At 47.2% G+C, this 23,231-nt stretch overlaps 1 protein-coding gene across 4 annotated transcripts in view; it reads right to left on the bottom strand.

The window, feature by feature from the left end:
* Nucleotides 1-23,231, bottom strand: part of TCEA3 (transcription elongation factor A3) — a 35,107-nt gene that overhangs the window by 5,661 nt on the left and 6,215 nt on the right. For all 4 annotated transcript variants that reach the window (XM_087446578.1, XM_087446579.1, XM_087446580.1 and 1 more), the window contains exons 4-8: nucleotides 22,694-22,835; nucleotides 15,523-15,585; nucleotides 7,096-7,259; nucleotides 6,891-6,946; nucleotides 3,572-3,727 (exon numbers count right to left, since the gene is read on the bottom strand). In XM_087446578.1, the coding sequence (XP_087302704.1) occupies nucleotides 3,572-3,727; nucleotides 6,891-6,946; nucleotides 7,096-7,259; nucleotides 15,523-15,585; nucleotides 22,694-22,835 (581 nt within the window). The remainder of the gene's footprint in view (nucleotides 1-3,571; nucleotides 3,728-6,890; nucleotides 6,947-7,095; nucleotides 7,260-15,522; nucleotides 15,586-22,693; nucleotides 22,836-23,231) is intronic.

Genomic DNA, 23,231 nt, shown 5'->3' with positions numbered 1-23,231 from the left:
AAAATGCAGATTCCCATGAATCCCAAACTCTAAGGGCGGGCCCAGGAATATGCATTTTTACAAGTGCCCCCAAGTTATTCTGGTACACACTAATGTTTAAGTCCTACTGTGTTAAATTTAAGGACTAGGTCCTAACCAATGGCAGGGGTATATAGAAAAACAAGTCAACCCAAGACCATATAGACAAAAAGCAGCTGACTTTAATTTGGGGGGATTTTCTAGAGCATAATGCATTCATTCATTCATTCAAAATGTACTGGATGCCAATTTATTGAATTCCTTTAACTGCGTTCGTGTGCTGTTTAGCTGGCTTTGGCTATAGGGGTACCTGATTTGTAGCATTTACCAGTTTCCATGGTGTCAACACTCCCACCACGGCCAATTTCAAGCTACTAATGTGTTGTAGCTGAACGCAGAGTTGGGAAGAGCTACACAGAATCATCTGTCTTGCGCTGGTAGGAGCTGGCTCCAACACGCTCCTCCCTCTAAGCCCTAAGGATTCAGATATAAAGATTTGGTTCCTGTCCTGGTAATGCTAATCTGGTAGAATAGCCAAGCATTTACACAAGATTTCAAGATAGGTAGGAAGCACTAAAGCAAAAGTTTACAAAGTGCAGGGGAGCCTGAAGTATGGTGGCTAACTGCTTGGGGGCAGGGAAGGCTCATTAAAGAAGCTGACACCTTAACCAGTCTTGAAAGATAAGCAGGACTTCCCAAAGGGGATGGCACATTCCAGACAGAGAGAATAGTAGACACAAAAGATCAGAGGATGAGAATAACATGTTTGGGGAAGGGTATTTGGGGTGGGTTCAAGGTGGGGAGTGTGGGAGACATGGCTGGGGGTCAGATTGTGGAAAGAGGGTCTTGTGTGCCAGCTAAGAAACAGAGAACAGAAAAAATCTACCCACTCACTCACCAATCCATTTACCCGTCTCTGTCCTTCCTCATTTAGAAGGAGGCAACGTTAAGATACATGAAGTAAGTACAGTAATAAGGGTAGGAGATGATACCAGTCCTCACATTAGAGAAGGGTCCTAAATGTGAATTCGATAAATATTTGTTGAGTCAAGTGCTGGTCTCAATGCTGGATGAACCGTGAACAGAAAAAACCCTCTCCTTTGGGGCTGACAGTATGTGCACTTGACAGCTCTAATGGAAATCTCAGAATCTGTTCCATTCTTTGATACATCCGGGTAGAGAGGAAAAGAGAGAAGGAAGAATGAGGGAATCAGGTGGACCAGGAAAGAGACACAAAAAGGGAGCTAGAGAGAGACAGGATGCAGAGGGGCATCCATCCACAAGGGCATCCGCAGTCCCTGGCTCTCCCTGATGGGGGCTCCCTGTCCTCCGAGCCACAGCACAGCACACAGCCCAAACCCAAGCTGTTATGTTTCTTATTGCAGCAAAAATGGTCCTATATTTCTTATAGAAAATTCCTGCCTGGGGTAAAAGATGTCCCCAGGATGAAGGTCTCGGCATCTCTTGCCTGGGTTGCTGGCGGGGCAGGGTCCTGGGGGCTGGCCCTGGCAGTCCCTGTGGAGGGTCTGGTAAGTTCCTGGCTTGCTCTCCTTGGCCTGGTCAGCCTCTTCTTGGGCCTGGGTTGGTCACCCAGTTCTCTTGCCCTATTCTAGTTAACAGTCCTTGGATGGGGCCTAACTTCATCCATGTGTCTGGCTTGCCCAGTTGCTTTGCTGGGACTTCTGGGGCCTGTCTTTGTCCTAATCCAGATACCCAGCTCTGTTCCAACCTCCAGCTTCTGGGAATGTGCTGTGATTGGCTCAAACCTCTGTCTACACCTCGCTCTTGGTCCTCCTGGGCCTGGTTTCCCAATGTCTCTGGAATTGCCTATAAGACAGTCTCTTGGTAGCATTCCCATGACACACACACAAAGAGAAGCACAGGAACCTCAGAGCCACAGAGTGAGGGACAGAGAGAAGGAAACACAAGGCCAGGTTTCCATAAAATTCACAGCTTCAACTTGGAGGGAAGGAGAATACACTATAAAGCCAGGTTGCAATTTGTAACTCTGGGCATAGGATGCTATTTGCCTAAAAAGGTCAGACATTTTAAATTAAGCAGAAAGATAACCATGGTCCACCTGTGCCAAGTTCTCTATTTTTATCCTAAAGCCAGGGCTTGCTCTTGTTTTCGGTATTTGAGGAAAGCAGTGAACTCTCTTCTCAGAAAAATGAACATACACACACTACATAACACACACACAACCCCCACACATCTACATACACTAACGACACACACCACACACATATACTAATTACACACACTTCATACACACCCACCACACACATACCACAAAGACACAGAGGCACACCCTGGCCAACTGTTTCAGAGGGTCCTTAGACTCCCTGTGGCACACCCAGACTCCAGGACCCCAATGCACTCCCCCCCTCACTCTGGGCCATGTCAACTAGTAGTGCTTTCACAGTGCACCTCCAGGTGCTTGCAGGAACCCCCTCAGTTAGCTCTGGCAGTACAGAGCCACGCACGCCTGAGGGTGTAAATGTGTTTCTAAGATGTGGGCTCTGAAATAAACAGATCAGGGTTCCAACTCTTATCTGTCACTTACTAGTTGAGTGTGGCCTCAGTTTTCTCATCCATAAAATGGGGACAATATTTCCTCTTTCATAGCATGGTGCTGTGTTACATGAAACGGTCAGCAAATGAGCCTATCATATGCTAATTCTGGGGAGGGCTTCACATGTATTAACCTTCTAAACACTTCACATATATTAACTCATTCAATCCTTTATGAGATAGCTATTATTATTATTATTCCTGTTTTACAGATGAGAAACTGAGGCACAGAGAGGTTAAGTAGCTTGTCTAAGATCACAGAGCTAAGTGGCAGGGGCAGAATTCAAACTCAGGCAGTTTGGCACAGCCCCCGAGCTTCTAACCCCTGCACCATACTTCCTCAAGCAGGCTTGCTCCCTTTTCCTTCCCTTACTGATCCCTTCAGGCTGGGTCAATCCTTCCCTCCTGTAAGTTCCATGGTGGCTCCATCATGGTACCACCTCTGTATTATACAGATTTGTAAACATGTCTGTTTCCCCACCTTGGACTGTGGTCTGTGGAGACAGGGACTCCTATTCTGGCTTGGGCACAGGGCTGGGTGATGGGATACAGGACTGAACAAGGCAGGAGAGGGAGGCAGATCACAAAGCAGAGAAGAGCTGGTGCTCTGGGACCAGAGAGCTTGTTTCCTAGTTTCAGCATTTTCTAGCTGTGGGCATGAGCAAACCAGTCCACACCTCTGAGCCCCTGTACTCTCATCTGTCAAATGGGGATAATAAACATTTCTACCTCAGTTGGCGCGAAGACAGAATTGGCCAGTGTGCTCACAGCGCTTAGCACAGCGCTTAATACGTATTAGCTGTGTTCATTCTCCTGACAGTCCAGAAGCCGAGGGGTGGGGAGTCGGAGGTGGTCTGGCTGAGAAAGTGCCCGGGCTCGTCTTCACTGAGCCACGAGCCACTTGCTCTCAGACTTGGACAAAGCTGGGGGCGGCCTGGCCTCTCGTCCCGCCATGCAGAGGCGCCACCCCTGCCCTCACCTCTGCTGTCATCTTGGCAATGAGCCCGGCAGAGATGGCCCCACTGAGCACGTTCCGCCTCAGGCCGGGGTTCCTGGGGTCCTTGAGGTTGCTGATGCGGCTGCGCACGCGGTTCCGGTACTTCATGTCGGTGCTCTTGAGCTCCTGGTAGATATGTGACACAGTCAAGGGCCAGCCAGCCGCTCACAGAGGGGCCGAGAAGGGTGCGGAGCCTGTTCCTGAAGCCCGCGGAGCCCCAGGGCCCTCTCTTCCTCTCCTTGGACGTGTACAGGGGCCAGGCACCTGTGTGGCCTCTGATTGCCCAAGTGGGGATCTCACCTGGACATCTGGGGTCAGCCATGTACCAGGGACAGGAAACAGCCTCAATGGTGAGATCAGGTTGCGGCAAGCACTGTGCTGTCAGGGACCCCCAGGAGTGGGCGTGCTGGGTTTGTCTGAGCCTCCTGTGTGACCTCAGGTGAGTCGCATGACCTTTCTGTGCCTCGGTTTCCTTGTTTATAAAATCTAGGGCTGTTATGAGGATTCAGTGAGCTGAGCTGCATGATGCATTAGGGTGGTGTCTGGGACACATCAAGAGCTCAACATTTAGGGGCTGCTAAGATGATGACAATAACGAAGAGAACCTCTAGTTTGGAAGGGCCACTGGAGATTATGAGTCTAGCTGTTGGAGGAAAACATAAGATTGGGAGTCACATATTTAAGGCTCTAAGAAGTATTGCAATAAAGAAATTGCTGAGGCCGGCCCTGTGGCGTAGTGGTTAAGTGCGCGGGCTCTGCTGCTGGTGGCCCGGGTTCGGATCCTGGGCGCACACCAACGCACCGCTTGTCAGGCCATGCTGTGGCGGCATCCCAGGGCCAGTCTTCCTCAGTGAAAATAAAAAGAGGAGGATTGGCATGGATGTTAGCTCAGGGCTGATCTTCCTCACAAAAGAAAGAAAGAAAGAAAGAAAGAAAGAAAGAAAGAAAGAAACTCTTAAAAAAAAAAAAGAAATTGCTGAGTTTTGTTTAATCTGGTGTTCCCAACATATTAGAGCAAGGAACTCCCTTCCCTTTTCTCTAGTAATACCTATTACCATCCCATGGAACCCACTTTGGGAATTGCTGGTCAGTTACTTCTCTCATTAAGAGATGAGGAAGCCGAGGCTTAGAAAGGGTGCAGGCCCTCGCTCAAGGTCACAGGACAAATTCCCGGCAGAGACAGGGCTGGAAGCCAGACGCCCTCCTAGCGGTAATGTTCTCTCCACTCACACAGCAGGAAGTCGCCCCTGGCCACCGACCACAGTGACTCCTCTGTGCAGACACTGCATCCCAGACAGGCCTCCCACCCCCTCCTCCCTTCTCCAGCCTCTGGAGGAGCTCAGAGAATATAGCCCTGTTTTCTTGGTCTCCTGAGCCAAACAGAATCAGGAAGACAAAGCCTTTGCTGGGAAAAACCATATACAAGAAAGAGGCTGCAGGGAATGTGAAAAATGGAAATAGCTGACTTGCTAGAAGTGGTGGGAGGGAAGGTGGCATTGTTTATTTTTCCTGTTATTGTTGTTTCAATGTCGTACAATAAAAATGTGAAAAGAAAGACTATGCCATAATGCATTTGAAAGCCAAAAAGTTGGCTTAAAAATCCATGTTTGGGATTCCTGGAGGTGTGTATCTGCTGGCTAGGTGGGGACAGCAGGGCTGTGGTACTTCATCAGCCTCTTTCTGACTGTCTCCATTTCCTGAGATCACAGGGGAGGATGAGGTGGAGCGTGGACCCTGGTTCACCAACCCCTCAGAGGAGCGCATGCGAACCCCACGGCTGCCGGGTTAGTCCAGGCCGCTCCAAAGAGGACGGATCTTTTTTAGGACACAGAACATTTGAGCCCCCAAACTTATCCTCCCCCTGACCTCCCACCATCTAAGAACAAAAGAGCGAAAGGGTGGATGCAGCTTTGATTTCCTCTTTCAGATGAGGGACATTCAGTGGAGGCAGAGAGCGGGGAGGGAAGGCCAGGAGTGGAACTATGTACTGGATCCTCCACCTGTGTTTCAGACTTGAAGGTGGAAGGGACCTGCTGGGAGGGACGACTGTTCCGGAGAAAATGAAGATGAAGCTCCTGATGGTTCTGACACCTTGCTCTGTGTTCCCGAATTAATTGGACATTATGAAATGTACTTGGTGAGGAGTTGGGTAGCTCAAGACGTGCTGGCTAATAATTAAATGATGGTGGAGGGAAACTCCCAGGAGATGTGTTGGCGGATACTAGGGTGGGCCTCAGGCAGGAGGTGGAAGCAAGTACGTCTGCTGTCTGCAGATTGGCCCCACCCCTCCCCAGCAGACCCAGCTGAGCTCCCTAGGTAGAGCCCAGAGGCCTCAAAGGGGTCATTCACACCTCGGTGTGACACTCAGACCCTCTCCCTTGGGGATTCTGTCCCCCTCTCTCCACATCTCTCTGACATGCAAAGCTTAGTCTCCAGTAAAAGAAATTCCATGCATTCATCCCATGGGGCACAGTGTGGAGGGATGTTTTTTTCCCCAAGACAAAAATCTTTTGGTGCAGTGGGCCTGAATCACATAGGTGGTCACCACTCCTGTCTACACAAGGCCCCTTTCAGATAGTGGGAGAATGGGACACATGGAAAGAGCTCAGGACATGGAATCCAAAGACCAAGTTTTCAGTCCAGCTCTGACACCCAGTGGTTCCTGAGCCTCAGTTTCCCTGTCTGTAAAACGGGAACAACAGCCCCTCCTCACAGAGATTGCTGTGAGAGTTAGCAGAGGTGGGAAGTGTCAGTGCCCATCACAGGGCCCGGTACATATTAGGGGTCAACAAGGGGAGCTGTTATCTTCAGAGTATGGAGGAAGGGGAAAGGCTGAGCATGAGAAACTCCGTCCTCTCTTCTACTCTGACACTTGATGTCACAACCCAGGCAGATTGTGACATGGTCGGTCTGGCACAGCAGTGGAGCCATCAGGTTCTGGAGTCACACTTTCTGGGTTCAGATCCCCACTCTGCCACTACTATTTGCTGTATGAGCCTTGGAAAGTGACTTAACCTCTCTGAGCCTCAGTTGTCTCACCTGTAAAATGGGATTAATCAGGGAACCTACCTTGTGGGACTGTTCTCAACACTGAATGAGGTACTGCTCGTAAACAGCTTAGAAAGAGGCATGTGCAAGACTTAATAAATGTTAGCTAGCATTAAGAACTCTGGTTCAGAGGCAGAGCAGGGAGCTGTCCTGGAGCCTTTCCCTTCCCCCCTCACTGCCCCAGGTCCCTTGCACTTGGGACACCTGCTGCTGACAGTCCAGCACCCACAGCCCGCCACAGCTCAAGGATATGATCTTCGATTTCTGATGCCATCTTGTCACAGTTGACTCCATAGTCCTTGTAATCGTCTGAAAGAGATTCGGGAAACATAGACATGACCTTGGCAGTGAAGCCTGTTTGTCCTGGGGACTGTTCCACTCCCACGGCTGAGAAGGACGGCATCTCCTCTACCCTTGGGAAGCCCTTCCCTCTGCCATCCCTGGCCAGGCCCTCTCACCGTCTGCCTTCAGGGCCGCTGAGAGCATCTCCACACACTTGTCCCGGACAGAGTCTCCCGTGAGATAGCAGGGGGCCAGGAGGCAGACGGCGGGGGAAAAGGTGGGGGTCAAGGGGCTGCTGGGTGTTTTGGGGGTCTCTGCTTTCGATTTGCTGCTGTTTGATCTGAGGATGACAATCAGTAATAGACATTTTGACATTAAGCGAATAAAGCATTTATTGAGCACCATTTTAGATTTTTTTTTTTTTTTGCTGAGGAAGATTAGCCCTGAGCTAACATCTGATGCCAATCTTCCTCTTTTTGCTGAGGAAGATTGGCTCTGGGCTAACATCTGAGCCCATCTTCCTCTACTTTATATGGGATGCCACCACAGCATGGCTTGATAAGCAGTGCATAGGTCCACACTGGGATCCGAACTTCCGAACTCCGGGCTGCTGAAATGGAGTGTGCGAACTTAACCACTATGCCACCGGGCCAGCCCCTATTCTAGATGTTTTCCTGGATGATCTCCTTTAATCCTCATAACAGCCCTATGAGGTAGGTCCTATTTTAGGCACTTGACATGGATCATCTCATTTAATCCTCATAACAACTCCATGAGGTTGGTACTATTCTTATCCCCATTTTAAAGTGACTTTTAGAGAAAGATGCATGTAAAATAATTTGACTCAGGTCATACATCTGGAAACCAGTAGAACCAGAATTGAAACCCAGGCTGTTGAACTCTGGTACCCAGGCTCTTAACCAGCTACCGTGCTCTGTGGTTACAGAAGAGTGTCACAACGCCAATGACTATGTGACAATCCGATATTCATTATGCACCGTGCTAGCTGCTCTTCCCCAGGCTCTCACCGAACCATTTATTCACTCATTCAATGAATATCTACAGGCACCTGTTCTCCAGGTACTTTGCTAAGAATAAGGGATACAGGGCCAGCCCCGTGGCTTAGCGGTTAAGTGCGCGCGCTCCGCTGCTGGCGGCCCAGGTTCGGATCCCGGGCGTGCACCGACGCACCGCTTCTCCGGCCATGCTGAGGCCGTGTCCCACATACAGCAACTAGAAGGATGTGCAGCTATGACATACAACTATCTACTGGGGCTTTGGGGGAAAAAAAAATAAATAAATAAAATTATATTAAAAAAAAAGAATAAGGGATACAGCAGACAGGTCAGAAAAGCTCCCTCCCTTAAGGAGCTTACAGTCTAATGAATAGTGAATTTACCACCATTTCAGAGGGCTGTTAAATTAATAGTGAATTTACCACCATTTAAACCATTACCACCATTTAAGGGATGGGGAGTAGGCTTTTGCCATGTGCCAGGCACTGTGCCAGACAATTGAGGACCACTTTCTAACTTAATCCTACAGCATTCCTCGGAGGTAGATGCTCGTATCATCCCCATTTGCAGATGAGGAAACAGAGAGTTATACCACTGAGATCCGCCTCAAGTTACACTGCTAAGATTTGAATCCAGGTCTGTCTGATTTCAACACCAACTCCTATGATACACAGCCTAAGAATGATCCCATTTTGGTCTGGGCTTAAAAAAACACAAATATATATATGCATATATGTACAGATGACTGGAAGGATAACCATGTGTCTTAGCTTGGGCTGCCATAGCATAATACCATAGACTGGATGACTCAAACAACAGAAATTTATTTCTCATAGTTCTAGAGACTGGGAGGTCCAAGATCCAGGTGCCGGTCAATTTGGTTTCTGGTGAGAGCCCTCTTCCCGGCTTGTAGACGGCCACCTTCTTGAGGGCAAGCGAGCTCTCAGGTGTCTCTTCATTTTTTTTTTTTTTTGTGAGGAGATCAGCCCTGTGCTAACATCTGCCAATCCTCCTCTTTTTTTGCTGAGGAAGACTGGCCCTGGGCTAACATCTGTGCCCATCTTCCTCCACTTTATATGGGACGCCGCCACAGCATGGCTTGCCAAGCAGTCCGTTGGTGCGCGCCCGGGATCCGAACTGGCAAACCCTGGGCCGCCGCAGCAGAGTGTGCGCACTTAACTGCTTGCTCCACCGGGCCGGCCCCTCAGGTGTCTCTTCTTTTAAGGACACTAATCCTTTTGGATCAGAGCTGCACCCTTATGACCTCATTTAACCTTAATTTCCTCCACAAAGGCCCTGACTCCAAATATAGCCACACTGGGGGTTGGGGCTTCAACATATGAATTTTGGGGGGGTCACAAACATTCAGACCATAATGCCATGTTCATAGTAATTATCTCTCTGAGATGGGATTATGGGAAATTTTAATATTTTTCTTTTGCTTATACATATTTTCTAAATCTCCTATGAAGAATATATCAACTTCTGTAATGAGAAACACTTGTCTTGCTTTTCATTTTTTAACATTTAACAATCATGAGTGGCCACTCTGTGCTGATGGCTCGGACAGGCTTCCTGTCTTCCAGTTCTCAAGGAGCTGCCAGCAAAAGGTAGAAGCAATGCAAATGTCCATTGAGAGATGAATGGATTAACAACATGTGGTGTATAATTAGAATGGAATATTATTCAGCCATTAACAGAAAGGAAATTCTGAAAGATGCTACAACGTGGATGAACTTTGAAGACATTATGATAAGTGAAATAAGTCAGATATGAAAGGACAAACATCGTATGATTCTACTTCTATGAAGTACCTAGAGTAGTCAAATTCATGGAGACAGAAAGTAGAATGGTGGTTGCCAGGGGCTGGGGGAAGAGGGGAATGGAGAGTTATTGTTTAACGGGTACAGAATTTCAGTTTGGGATGATGAAAAAGTTCTGGAGACGGGTGGTGGTGATGGTTGTACGACAATGTGAATGTACGTAATACCACTGAACTGTACACTTAAAAATGGTTAAAATGGGTACATTTTATGTTATGTGTATTTTACCACAATAAAAATATCTATATAGTAAGTTTGATGAATAGGAGTAGCCATAAAACCTGAAATATGCAATGATAACTAACTGGTTTTATATATTTGGTAAATCTTAATCCACTTGAAATGATAAAATATCTTTTTTCTTATGCTGACAAAAAAGGTTAAAATGGCAAATTTTCTTATAGATATTTGACCACAATAAAAAAAGTAAAAAAACGAATGCAGTACTGCTGCATGCCACCAAAAACACCAGGTTGAGGCTTAGCCTCCACCTGTTGGTCCCTTTTAGGTCCTCACGAAGAGAGTGCTGGGCGACGTTGAGAGGCATCCTCCAGCATCCGGGAGGTGGCCCGTGCCAACCAGCACCACGATGCCAGCCCTCACTGCATGGCTTAAGAGAGGTCAAACAGGTCACACACTACAGTGCAATTCAGTCCAAGAAATTCAGCAAGGGATGGGGAGTAGGAGTCGGCCACTAGGGGAGTGGGTGGGAAGATGCATTCTCGGCAGAAATGAATGGAAGTCCATAGTTTTCATGGGCGATGTGGAGGGGCTCAGGGCCCCTGGATCGTGAGCGTGAGGGAGCTGGAGAGAAAGGATATGGACAGACTCTGGGGCTTGTGAAGGATGGTAATAACAAGAGCCACCATTTACTGCCTGTTTGCTATTTCTTCCTCTATAACCTGAGACTCACGTTACGGGCCCCATTTTACAGATGAGGGGATGGAACCCTGGAGAAGTGAAGTGACTTTGTGATAGTTGCACAACTCCCTCCCTTTCAGAGCTGGCTCCACGCTACTCTTGGGGAGGGGGCCAGGCAGTCAAGATGTCTCTGCCTTCACATCTTGGCTCTTCCCAGTCTTCTCTTCCAGTAACCCATCAGGATCTGCCAGCCAGCCCTCATGCCTCCTAGGAAAAACTGACTCATCAGAGCTGAAGAAATTAGGATCCCCTCCTTCGCTCCAGGGTCTTACCACATTGAGCCCTAGTAGAAGGGCCCAAAGGGCTTCCCAACTCCAGGGGGCACCGTTTGCATTGTCACCTGGGTACCTCTGGTACAGCCTGTACAGCGCACAGCCTGGGCCGCTGCAGGAGCTATGGATGTCCAGGACGCTGGGCTTCTGACAGTCTTTCAGGCCCAAGGAATTGTGCCTGAGAGTGAAGCTGACTGAACAGCCCAGGCTTCCCAGTGTTGAAAAGCTGAGGTTATAAGAGAATCCCATTCAATCTCCCCCTGAGCGCTTCTCACTGTGGATTCTGCCCGTGACCTCCTTGTCCTCCAACCCCTGCTGTTTGGTCTGACCTTGGATCCCCTCTGGCACCTCAGACACCCTTGGACCACTGGGATTTTTGTGTTCTCTGGAGCTCTGAGGTTCCTCAAAGCTGTCTTGGTGCTGCCACAAGGGTGGGGTGGGCTGCGGAGGGAAGGCTCTTATAAGGTTTACGTTTTGAATCCCCAAAAATTTGTCCGAAGGGATTCCCTAGCTTTTATTTATTTATTTTTAATGCAGTTTGAACCTCACTGTTCTAGATTAACTTACCCTGGATTCTACCCAACCCTGACAACTGGGCAGGCTGGCAGCAGGGCACAGGGATAGAGAAGCTGGGATCAAGCCTGCTCTCCCTAGAGTCAGATTTCAGCAGGAGGGAAAGTTGTGGGTGAGGGAAGACTGGGACAGGTATAAACTCCAGTCTAAGGGGCTGCCTGCAACCAAAAATCTCCCTGCACCCAACCCCGGTCCCGGCCCCTGGGCTCTCACCTGCATCCTCTTGCCCCCCTTACAATCCACTTGCCACACAGCAGCCTGGGGGCCCTTTACACAGCTGATCCCATCATTCCCCTGCCTCTGACCCTCTAATGGCATCCAGTTGTTTTCAGCATAAAGTCAAACTCACCATGGCCTCCCAGCCTCTCCACATCTGGCCCTGCCTCCCCTCTGACCTAGTCTCATGCCACGATCCCCTCACAGTTCACTGAAGCCCCCACTGCACTGCTTCTTTCTGTTCCTTCAACACCCATCACTCCCGCTGCAGTGCCTTTGCACCGGCTGGTCCCTCCTCCTGGAAGGCTCTTCCTCCTCCAGACTTCCCTATGACTGGTGTTTTCCCGCAGGTCAGGCCTCGGCTCAAATATCATATCCTCAGGGAGGCCTTCCCTGACCACCCCGGCCAAGCAGACTGTCTCTGCCCTGTAACTCTCTAGCACGTGACCTGATCTCTTTCATTCATAGCACTCGTCCAAGTCTACAATTAGCTCGTTTATGTGTTTATCAACATTGTCTGCCTCCATCTCCAGATTACAGGTTCCAGCGTATGGGGACCCCGCTGGCTGGCTCACCACTGTCTTCCAGCACCTGTGACAGTGTTCTGGGTGGGCACCTGATGACTCTTCGGTGAATGAATGAATACAGGATGAGTTGAGGGAGCTGGCCACAAAGAGACGAAAGGCACATCCAGCGGGGCTAGGCAGAGCTGAATTGGGCAGGGGACAGGTCCTCTTTGGAAGGCCAGTGGCCCCACTCCCTGGGCTTAAGAGAGGGATCTCTGTCTGTGCCAGCATCTGTCAACTCCCACGACCTGGGCCATCCCATCTCCTACACCTGGGATGGAGCCCCAGATTCTTCCTGGTGCTGCCCCTCTCTGACCTGTGTGCCCCATCCCCACCCCTTAAAGTCTAGGACTCACCGGTGGGGAACCACCAGGAGTCATAACAACAAACAACAATGATAACAGTTGTCGTTTGGGGAATGCCTACACTGAGGTGGTATATTTATTAAGAACCCAGGCTCCAGAGCCAAACCCCCAGGTTCAAAGCCTGACGTCACCACCTTGTAGCTATGTGACCTCGGGCGAGTTCCTTAACCTTTAGGTGCCTCAGTTTTCTCATGTGTAAAATGGGGATAACAACAGTTCCCATCTTATAGAGTTGTTGAGAAATTGAAGCACCTAAGAGAATTCCAGTAACGAAGTATTAGGCAACTTACGTAAATTACCATGTTAAGTGTATTATTACTAAGCATTATGCATTTATCGAGCACTCACATGGGTTACAAACAGTGCTAAGTGTTTCATTACCTCATTTGATCCTCACAGTGACCATGAGAGGGGTCATAATTATCCCCATCTTTCAGATCAATAGACTGAGGCTCAGAGAGTTAAACTGACTTATTTTAAGGTTATCCAACTTGCAAATGGCAGAGTCAGACCACAAATCTAGGTCTGCCTGCCTTCCAAACTTTTTTCAGCACATCTCACTGTGTCTCTAAAAGGCAGAGAGTTTTCCAGAGTCCCCTTACCCAGCCTAGGCTAGGCTGCTTGTTGCATTTTTCTCCCCACCTTCCTGGCAGGGCCCTCCCAGCCTGGGCCCCTCCTCTTGGCTAGGAGCTGGCTGGCTGGCTGGCTGGAATTCGTGTCTGGGTGGCATATCAGGCAGCCATGCTCATCCTGCTTTCAATGCACAAGATTGGGAACTGTGCCAAACTGCAGAGAGGGCATCACTGGAGTGGGTGGGGGGCTGGATTTATCAATAGCTTCCTTCTGCTCCCCCGATGTGTGGTCTGACATCACCAAGCCCTCAGAAAACTCTCACCCCAGGTCAGAGCAGAGGCACCTGGAGGCCCGGCCTGCTGCTCCTGCGCACCACCTCGAGGGCATTTTGGTTACTGCACTGCCAAGCATGCGTAACTGTGCTCGGTGAGAACAAGAGTACAATTCCGACAGCTGGGTGCTAAGGGCAGCTGATAAAGAGCAACCTTCTTCCCCGTCACAGTGATGCCCTTCGTGGTCTGTCCCCGGTACTCCAGCTACAGTTCCCAGAGCACCATGCTCACTCATCCTGCCACACCTTCGCATGTGTATTCCCTCTGCTTGGGAGGCCCTCTCTTGGCTTGTCTACCAGGCAAACTCCTATTTGTTTTTTAGTTCTCAGTACAAATACTCTCTCTTCTGTGAAGTCTCCTTTGACTTCTCAAGTCATATTGAGACACTTCTCCTACGTTCCCATTGTGTGTTATGGCTTCAGAAAACAAGCATTTGGGCATCTGCTTCTACACTAGTGGTTAGCTGTACGAAGGCAGAGATCATGAATTTAAATCTCTGCCTGGCCTTAAGGGTCACAAACTGGTGGGCTACAAATGTGTTGTGTTTGCCCTACTGTGTCTTAGAAAAATATGAATACGTGGTCAATATTTAAAATTGGGAATTTCACATGGCAATCTAGACGTCCAGCTTTCCTTAAAAAATTGGAAGACATGGCGCACTGCGCCTGGGTTTCTATAAAGCAACAACCAGCTGGGGCTGGGGAGTGGGCGCCCCCTTCAGACGGGCAGCTGCTCTCCACTAGTCACCCAGTGTGTGCACACGCCCTTGACCCCTGGAGGATGTTGAGTTTGCCAGGAGGTGCCAACACGCGTGCTCTCCGAATGAATGAATGAATGAGTGAATGGAAGAGAAAGATGAAATGGAGAAGTAGAGAGCACAGGAAACAGTCTGGGTAGTGGATGAAGTGAATTTATAAGACTTGCTTCTGTCCCTTTGGGTTGCCCACCCCCAATTCTGAACCCGTAGGAAATGGCACAACTGCTGGAAGGACAAACATATTCTGCTTGACTGACCGTCAGAGAAAGAATGCATTATGGGAGGGAGCCAGGAGACTTCAAGGCCACAGGCAAAGTCAGGAGGTATAAATCCTTACACAAATGTCAAATGTTTTTACTACAGCATCAAACCCAGAACTGGATTAGTGGTCAGTGTTTCATTTGGGGACAGGACCATCCTTCCTTATGCAGGGCTGTCCTTCACATCCCAGGACATTTGGCATCTCTGGCCACTGCCTACTAAATGCTATGATGCTCCTCCCCCACTCCCATGACAGACTAAATGTTTGTGTCCCCCCAAATTCATATGTTGAAGCCCTAACTCCCAGTGAGATAGCATTTGGACGGGGGGGACTTTGAGAGGTAATTAGGTTTAGATGAGGTCATGAGGGTGGGGCCCCATGATGGGATTAATGTCCTTATAAGAAGAAGAGAGATCAGAGCGCCCCCTCTCTCCCTCTGCCACATGCAGACACAGTGAGAAGGTGGCTGTCTGCAAGCCAGGAAGAAAACCTTCACAAGGAACTGAATCAACTGGCACCTTGATCTTGGACTTCCCAGCCTCCAGACTGCGAGAAATAAATGTCTGTTGTTTAAGCCACCCGGTCTATGATATTTTGTTATAGCAGCCCGAGCTAAGATACCTCCTAAGTCATAGCAACAACCAAAAATACCTCCACAAATTTCTAAATGAATTGAAGAACCATTGGGAACCACTGGTCTAGAATCAGGATGACACTGCAGCCTCCATTCCTAGGCCTTAGTCATGACAGACATTGCTAATTGACCACAGAACTCACAGTCTTACTGTGCAGGTCCTAGAATTTGGAGGCAACATAATGTATGAGGTTTCCTCCTTTCCCCAGCCTCGGGCTTCCTCCATTAAAGCAGAGAGAGAGACACAGGTAGAACAGGACTTCAGGGATGGAGAGGTCCATGGCTTCCTTTACCTTTCCATCGATGGCCTTTTTGGAGAGGAGGTGGCTGAAGACTTGGAGTCCACAGAGTCTCTCCTGAAAGAAGAGAAACTGGTGATGAGATTCTCTTGTAGGGTAGCATCAGCACTGGTCTAGAGAGATCAGAGAAAGCATCCCGGAGCCAGGCCTGCTGGACTGAGGATGATGGAGCCCACCTGGACCACAGCTGCCTGGGAGAGGAAGCTCCAGGCAGTGCTGGCTGCTCACCCTCACCTACCCTCCATCCAATGAAGCAACACAAGGGAAGAAAACCTAATACACACCAGATATGTTACATGTGTTAGGTCATGTATTACTCATTATTAATAACTAATTCTCAGCAGGCCCCTCCTCTCCCTGCTGTCAGGCAGGCCTTGGCTAGCTGGAGTCCACGGAGATTAGAATTCCTGGGATTGCCTATTCTCATGAGGAGCTGGAGAAGATTGGCTTCAGCCTCTCCTGCAGGCACTTTAGGAGGAAGAGAGAAGTACACAGGCCTTGGAGACAGAAGAGCTGGGTTAAAACAGCAAGTGAAAAAACAGGGTACAAAATGAGACGTATGCTGTGCCTACAGTCATGCAAGAAAACCAGTGCCTAGGAGGAAAAACGATTGAAACAAAATACACCCAAACGCTAACCATGGTTATATTAGGGTGATGGGATTAGAAGTGAAACTTTTCCCCCCATTTCCCAAAATGCATGTAGCTACATTCTTTTCATGATACAGAACGTATTTTTCCCTTTTATTGGTTTTATAAAATTTATCTGTGTGTAAATTGTTAACTCCCACTCCCACATCAGTTACCAGCTCTCCTTTTAATTCAGTGCATGTGTCACCTGCTAACATACTATATCATTTGCTTACCTATTATATGTGCTGTCTGACCACTCCCTGTGTAAATTCTGCAAGACCAGAGTTTGGGGGGTTTTGTTCACTGTGGTGGACACTGTCTGTGCTGCACCCATATTCCCTCGGGCATTCACTCTCCCAGTGCTGGGACCCACGGGCTTCCTTCTACAAGCTCCCCTGGGCCTCTGCACCGGAAGTGCTGGGGAGTTAATGACCCTAGGAGCAGCGCTCGACCAGACACGTGGGGACTGGTGGATAAATACCCCAGCTCCCTTGGCCCTCAAGTGGGTCAACTTGAGGTGTGTTCTCCACTGTTCCCCAAAAGGATTTAAGCCCTGGTCACCCACGGCAGTAGCCTGCTCACTAACACACCCTGTGCTGGCTTCCTTCCCTTTCCTGTCTCACCTCCTCACTCCTCTATCTGCATTTCCTGAAGTCACTTCCCAAATAAACCCCTCGCACTTGACTCCATGTCTCAGGGTCTGCTTCTGGGGAACCCAATCTAACATATTCACTGATGTATCCCAAGCAAACAGAATGGTGTCTGCGCAGAGCAGGTGCTCCCAATGCTGTGAAGTCAAAAAGTACAGAAATATAAAAATTTAAAAAGTGGAAGAAGAAACCTCCCCAGAGGTAACAACTATTATGTTGAATGTCTTTCCTTCCAGATGTTTTTCTACATGCACACAGACATATATAACACAATTCTAGAAAGGGAGGCAACGACATGAGTTGTAATCCCAGCCCTGCCCCTGGACAGGTCATCCTCACCTGTCAAACGGGGAGAAGAGGACTTACATCTTGGGGCTGGCTAGGAAGAAGACATTAGATCATTTACATCCCTAAGCAGTTCCCGGCACAAAGAAGTCCTCGATGCTCCATAATCCTAGGCATCTGGTTTCTTGTTTTCCAGCTTGTGCAATGTTCCTGCATGGAATTCTAGCTCCCACCTCATCCTCTAAGTGGTTCGGGAGACAGTGGGTGAGACAGCTTCAGGGGCTAGCCTTAATTATTCTGTGGACCAGACCCATCCAGCTCCGGAACCTCATCCCAGATTAAACACAGAGGCGGCAGCAGAGAGGGAGAGAGGGAGACCCTCCTTCACACACCCCTGTGATCCCATGCCAGGCCCTGGGAGTTCCTCTGTGGGGTTCCTCCCCGGGTGCCCCATGGGGAAGGCAGGTGCAGGCCAGAGCGGGAAGCCAGAATTCTTGCAGTGAGAGAAAGGAGGGAAGACATGAGCCTCTATCCCAGAGACTCACCCTTTTCTGGCCCTTCCTCATTGCTTTTCTTTTTAGAACAAACCAGAAATATTCTACAGTTATTGCAAATGATCATTATGAAAACTATTCAGGAACATGAAAAAATGCTTAGAATACAACAGGAAGATAAATAAACAGGGACATAATAGTTTGTACACTCTGCCTGCAGGAATGGAAAAATTCTGTGTGTAAGTAGATCAGGACTGGGAGGGAAGAGGAAAAAATAAAAGCTGTTTCATTTGTCGAAAGTGGCATACTGTGGACAAATATTTTTCATTGTTATCTTAAATTTCACTAATATGCTTCTAGTGTTTATATAATAAATAATGATAACGAATTATTAAGAAAACTAAAAAGAAAGGAAGTTTATTAACTGAGCTGAAGTGGGACCCCTGCCGACTTGATTCTCCCAGCAAGGTGGGGAAACAACGTCCCCTCTCTCTGCTTAGCCACAGTGAGAACTTCATTTCCCAGCTCTCCAGCTGTGGAAGGTAAGCTGGCATTAGCAATTGCACATCCCAGGAAAACGTTTAAGATGTTCTCAAATGTAAAATGCTGGTTACAAAACAGTATGTATAGCGCACTTCCAGTTTTATTAAGAAAATATAAATGTATACATATATGTTCTTAAAAGATGAAAAAGATACACATGAAAATGTTAACAGTGGTTATTTCTGCTATTTTCCTCTTGTGTTTGATTTTCTAAGCTTTTTATACTAGACATGACTTACTGTTGAAATAAATAAATAAATGTATGTGGAAAGGTTAAAAAATAGTATATAGAGTTTAATTCCATTTTATTAATACACTAAGTATTCTATGGGTAGTGAAGATGCATAGGAAAAAGCCTAGAAGGATATATATATGTGATTATATAAAGTATATATATATTTATACACATGATTATATATATACTTGTCTCTAGATAGTGGATGATTATTTAGTTTCCTATTTGTATTTTTAAAACTTTCTACAATGATTAAATAATTACCTGTATAATAAAATAAATATACTACAAAATAGTTAAATTAAAACAATAAATATAATTAAAATATATTACAAATAAAACATTTTATTTTTAAGAAGAACTAAGAAAATGGTGCCCATTTTGCAGGTCACAATACTGAGTCTCAAAGACCAAGGGTGTGAGTAAGTGGCCAAGTTCAGCCCAGAACTTGGCTTTCTGCTTTCCAACTGTTTCCTCTTCCATACCTGTTGTCCTTGTAGGCCTCTAAAAGAAATCCCTTTACCGATCATTCAGTGGGATTTGGGGATAGAGAAAAAAAAAAACAAAACAAAACGCATGTGTTCAGGCTGCCATCTTTACCCAATGGCTACACTCCCTATTCTACAGATTAGTCCCATATTCCATCTGGTCTCCTCTTCCAATAGTTCAGCCTCTAGTTTTTCAACTTCATCTCACGAGACCCCTCCCCATCCTGGTCCTTCATTTGCCAAAGTGCTCAGAACCAGACAGACGCTCCACACATGGCCAGACCAGTGAGAGCAAGAATGTCCACAGCAGACTGCACTGGTAGGGCTGGGCCTAGCAATATTCAGTAAATGTTCATTTCATGCTGTGCACTGTGGATCAGAGGACCCCTGCCAGCCAACCTTCTAACCCCTTTGGGAAAACAAAACACACCACGTAAAAAGTTAAATGTCGGGCCGGCCCCGTGGCTTAGTGGTTAAGTGCGCGCGCTCTGCTACTGGCCGCCCGGGTTCGGATCCCGGGCGCGCACCGACGCACTGCTTCTCCGGCCATGCTGAGGCCACGTCCCACATACAGCAACTAGAAGTATGTGCAACTATGACACACAACTATCTACTGGGGCTTTGGGGGAAAATAAATAAATAAATAAAATCTTAAAAAAAAAAAATAAGTTAAATGTCAATTAGGATTCTCCAAGTGGGAAACAATTGCAAAATTAGCAAAATGAAAGGAACAGAACATAGAAAAGATTATGGAACCATTTGATAAGTGTTGCATTTTCAAAAGCAGACTATAAAATTGATGATAACTATAGAAAACAAAGAGAGAATAAAAAGAAAAATCATATACCAAAATATTGAGTGATTGTTTTTGGGTGGTGGGAACGTGGGTGATTTTTTTTCTACTTTTCTATATTTTCCATTATTTCTACAACAGATTTTTATCACTGTTACTTGCTTATTTTTAAAAAGTGCTATTATTTGTTCTGATTTCAAAAGCAATACAGGATCATTGTGGGAAAAAAACCAACAATGCAGATTTTAAAATTTTATTGTATAATATAGAATATGAAGCTCGTCTTAATCACAATCACATTGATATATTTTTGTTTTTTAAAAAAGTTTCAGGGCCGGCTCCGTGGCTTGGCGGTTAAGTGTGCGCGCTCTGATGCTGGCGGCCCGGGTTCGGATCCCGGGAGCGCCCCGAGGCACCACTTCTCCGTCCAGCGTGAGGCCGAGTCCCGCGTACAGCAACTAGAAGGATGTGAACCTATGACATACAACTGTCTACTGGGGCTTTGGGGGGAAAAAACTGAATAAATAAAATCTTTAAAAAAAAAAATAAAATAAATAAATAAATAAATAAATAAATAAATAAAAAAGTTTCAGGGGGCCGGCCTGGTGGTGCAAGCAGTTAAGTGTACGCGCTCTGCTGCGGCGGCCCGGGGTTCACCACTTTGGATCCTGGGCACGCACCGACGCACTGCTTGGCAAGCCATGCTGTGGCGGCATCCCATATAAAGTGGAGGAAGATGGGCACGGATGTTAGCCCAGTCTTCCTCAGCAAAAAAAAAAAAAAAAAAAAAGAGGAGGATTGGCAGATGTTAGCACAGGGCTGACCTCTTCACAAAAAAATAAAAAAAGGTTCGTTATTTTTCCTTATTTAAAAATTAGTACAGGGCCGGCCCCGTGGCTTAGCGGTTAAGTGCGTGCGCTTCGCTGCCGGCGGCCGGGGTTCGGATCCCGGGTGCGCACCGAGGCACCACTCCTCCAGCCATGCTGAGGCCGCGTCCCACATACAGCAACTAGAAGGATGTGCAGCTATGACAGACAACTATGTACTGGGGCTTTGGGGGAAAAATAAATAAATAAAATCTTTAAAAAAAAAAAAAAATTAGTACATATTTATGGGTAAAAAATTAGAAAGACAAAAATTTTCAAAAAGAAGAAAAAAAACTCCTCTCAATTCTACCACCCAGAAATAATCACTATTAACCATCTTGGTGTATATCCTTTTCATCTTTTTTCCTATGCATATACGTAAAATTCACTTATTAAATTTTTATAAAAACAGGATCATACTATATACGCTATGCAGTACACAGCTTCTCTTAATACTTAGTGAACACTTTCCCATGTCATTAAATATTCTTCTATCCTGCACTACTTCTCCATGGGGGCCCTACTGGCATTTTGTGTGTGTGTGTGTGTGTGTGTGAGGAAGATCAGCCCTGAGCTAACATCCATTGCCAATCTTCCTCATTAGCCCTGAGCTAACATCCATGCCCATCTTCCTCTATTTTGTATGTGGGATGCCTCCACAGCATGGCTTGACGTGTGGTGCGTAGGTCCGCGCCCAGGATCTGAATCTGCAAACACCGGGCTGCCAAAGCGAAATGTGGGAACTTAACCACTATGCCACGAGGCTGGCCCCAACATGATGATTTTTAACGTGTAGGACTATTCTGTGCATTTCAGGATATGGAGCATCCTCTCTCCTCTAAGTTATTTTTACAACCAAAAATGGGAATAGTGTGGTGGAGGTCCACCTCCCTCCTGGTCAAGAATCACTCCTCTGACAGCATTGTTTCCTAAAGTGTTTTCCGCAGAACACTTATTTTATAGGATGATAACAAACATTCATTTAAAAAGGGTTCAGAGGAAAAAATGTTTCAGAAACGCCAGCTGAAAAATGTTACACACAGAACATATCCTCTTTAGGTTTAATCTGATTAATTCCTTAAAATGAATTCCTTGTAGTGGATATACTGGGCAAAAAGGTATGTACATTAAAAATGTTGATATATCGTGGATGGCATTGTCCATGTTATCTAGTACTGTCAGATACTATTCAGTTTTATCTCATACCACCCTCTTATCTATTAGATAAACAAGACCACCCCCCTACCCCCCCCACCCCCCCGCCAAGAAATTAAATGATTTGTCTAGTCACAAAGGGAATAGGTAGGATTTATTTACATATCCATGAGGGTTTTTATCCACCAGGATGGGTAAGACATTTGGGCCCTGGGAAGCCATGCACTTTTGGGGACCCTGGCTGGGGCGGGCAAGGGAGAGCGGGCACGAATTTGACACAAACAACAGTTCTTCTCAGCAGAGGTCTGGGGTCTGACAGACAAAGACTGGAATCCCACTCTGTCACATAATGGCTGTGTGACCTTGGGAAAGTCCCTGCTCCTCAACCTTCAGCTTCCTCATCACTGACAAAGGTGGAATATCAGCTGTGTTACTAGGCAACACTGCATATAGTGCAAATGACCCCTGATTGGTAAATTACATCTAGACAGGAAGGGCTATGAACAAACTATAAATAATTAGCGGAAAACCAGAGCTTTTGGGCTGCCCCGAGTGTAGTGAATCTTGTTAACTGGTCCTTACCCTTGCTGGAATCCTGGAAGCTTTGTCGATGGGACTGTTATAAGATTTGGGACATGGGGCTTCTAAGTCAGGGGGTTCCCATTCATTGTAGTCTCATTCCCTGCAGCTGGGCTGTCACCTGGCTGGGCCAGAGAATAGCTCTGGACACCGTGTGGTCCCCTATGAGGACTCTGGCTGATGAGAAACGCCTGAGGCTGCCCTCCTAGCGCACTGTGTCTCCTGTCCCTGCATCCTTCTAGGTGACGCCAGTGCCAGGAGGCCTACTGGGGTCTTGTGAGTCCATCTGGTTGAGCCAAAGAAGACCCCCGGGGAGGCACCTTAGGTGATAATAACCATAACCACCTCCGGGGGGTGTGAGGATTAGATGAAGTTATATACACAGAGCTGCTGGCAGAGGATCTGACAAGTGTTGGCCCCCTTCTCTCCATCCCAGAAAAAATACCTGTCTTTGGGCTCTTCTCGTTTTTTCCTTGGTGGAGAAAGGCCTGCCTCTGGCTTCCAATCGGAACAGTCAATTCCTTTTTCCTTCTTCTTTGCTTTTTCTCTTTCTTCTCCTTTTTCTCCTTTGGGGGGTCCAGGGGAGTCTGAAAACAAAAGGGTGGCATTGTTCCTCAACTCGGCTCTGTCTCAGCAGGACCCAGCATGGCTTTGGGGAGGAAGAAGCAAAGCGCAGGGCCAGGGACAGCCACACACACACAAATATACATTTATACACAGATGCATATACAATCTGCATGTATGGTACAGATCCACACACACAGAGGGATAGAAACATTTGCACACCCCCATGCACATATTTATACTAATGTGTACATACGGACATGTGCTATATATACAAACACTTACAAGCACACAGAAATACACACATAGGCACATGTACACAAAACTCGCATGTCTACAAATGTTGCACTTGTGTACACAAACACTTGACACTCTCCACTGGAGGCAATCTGTCATTTATTAAGTCATTCAACAAACAT

The sequence above is a fragment of the Ceratotherium simum genome, chromosome 22 (genome assembly GCF_057802395.1).
Source record: "Ceratotherium simum simum isolate JZ-2026a chromosome 22, ASM5780239v1, whole genome shotgun sequence".
Classification (NCBI taxonomy): domain Eukaryota; kingdom Metazoa; phylum Chordata; class Mammalia; order Perissodactyla; family Rhinocerotidae; genus Ceratotherium; species Ceratotherium simum.
Note: the sequence above shows the minus strand (reverse complement) of the source record. Positions and strands in the feature narration are given on the sequence as shown.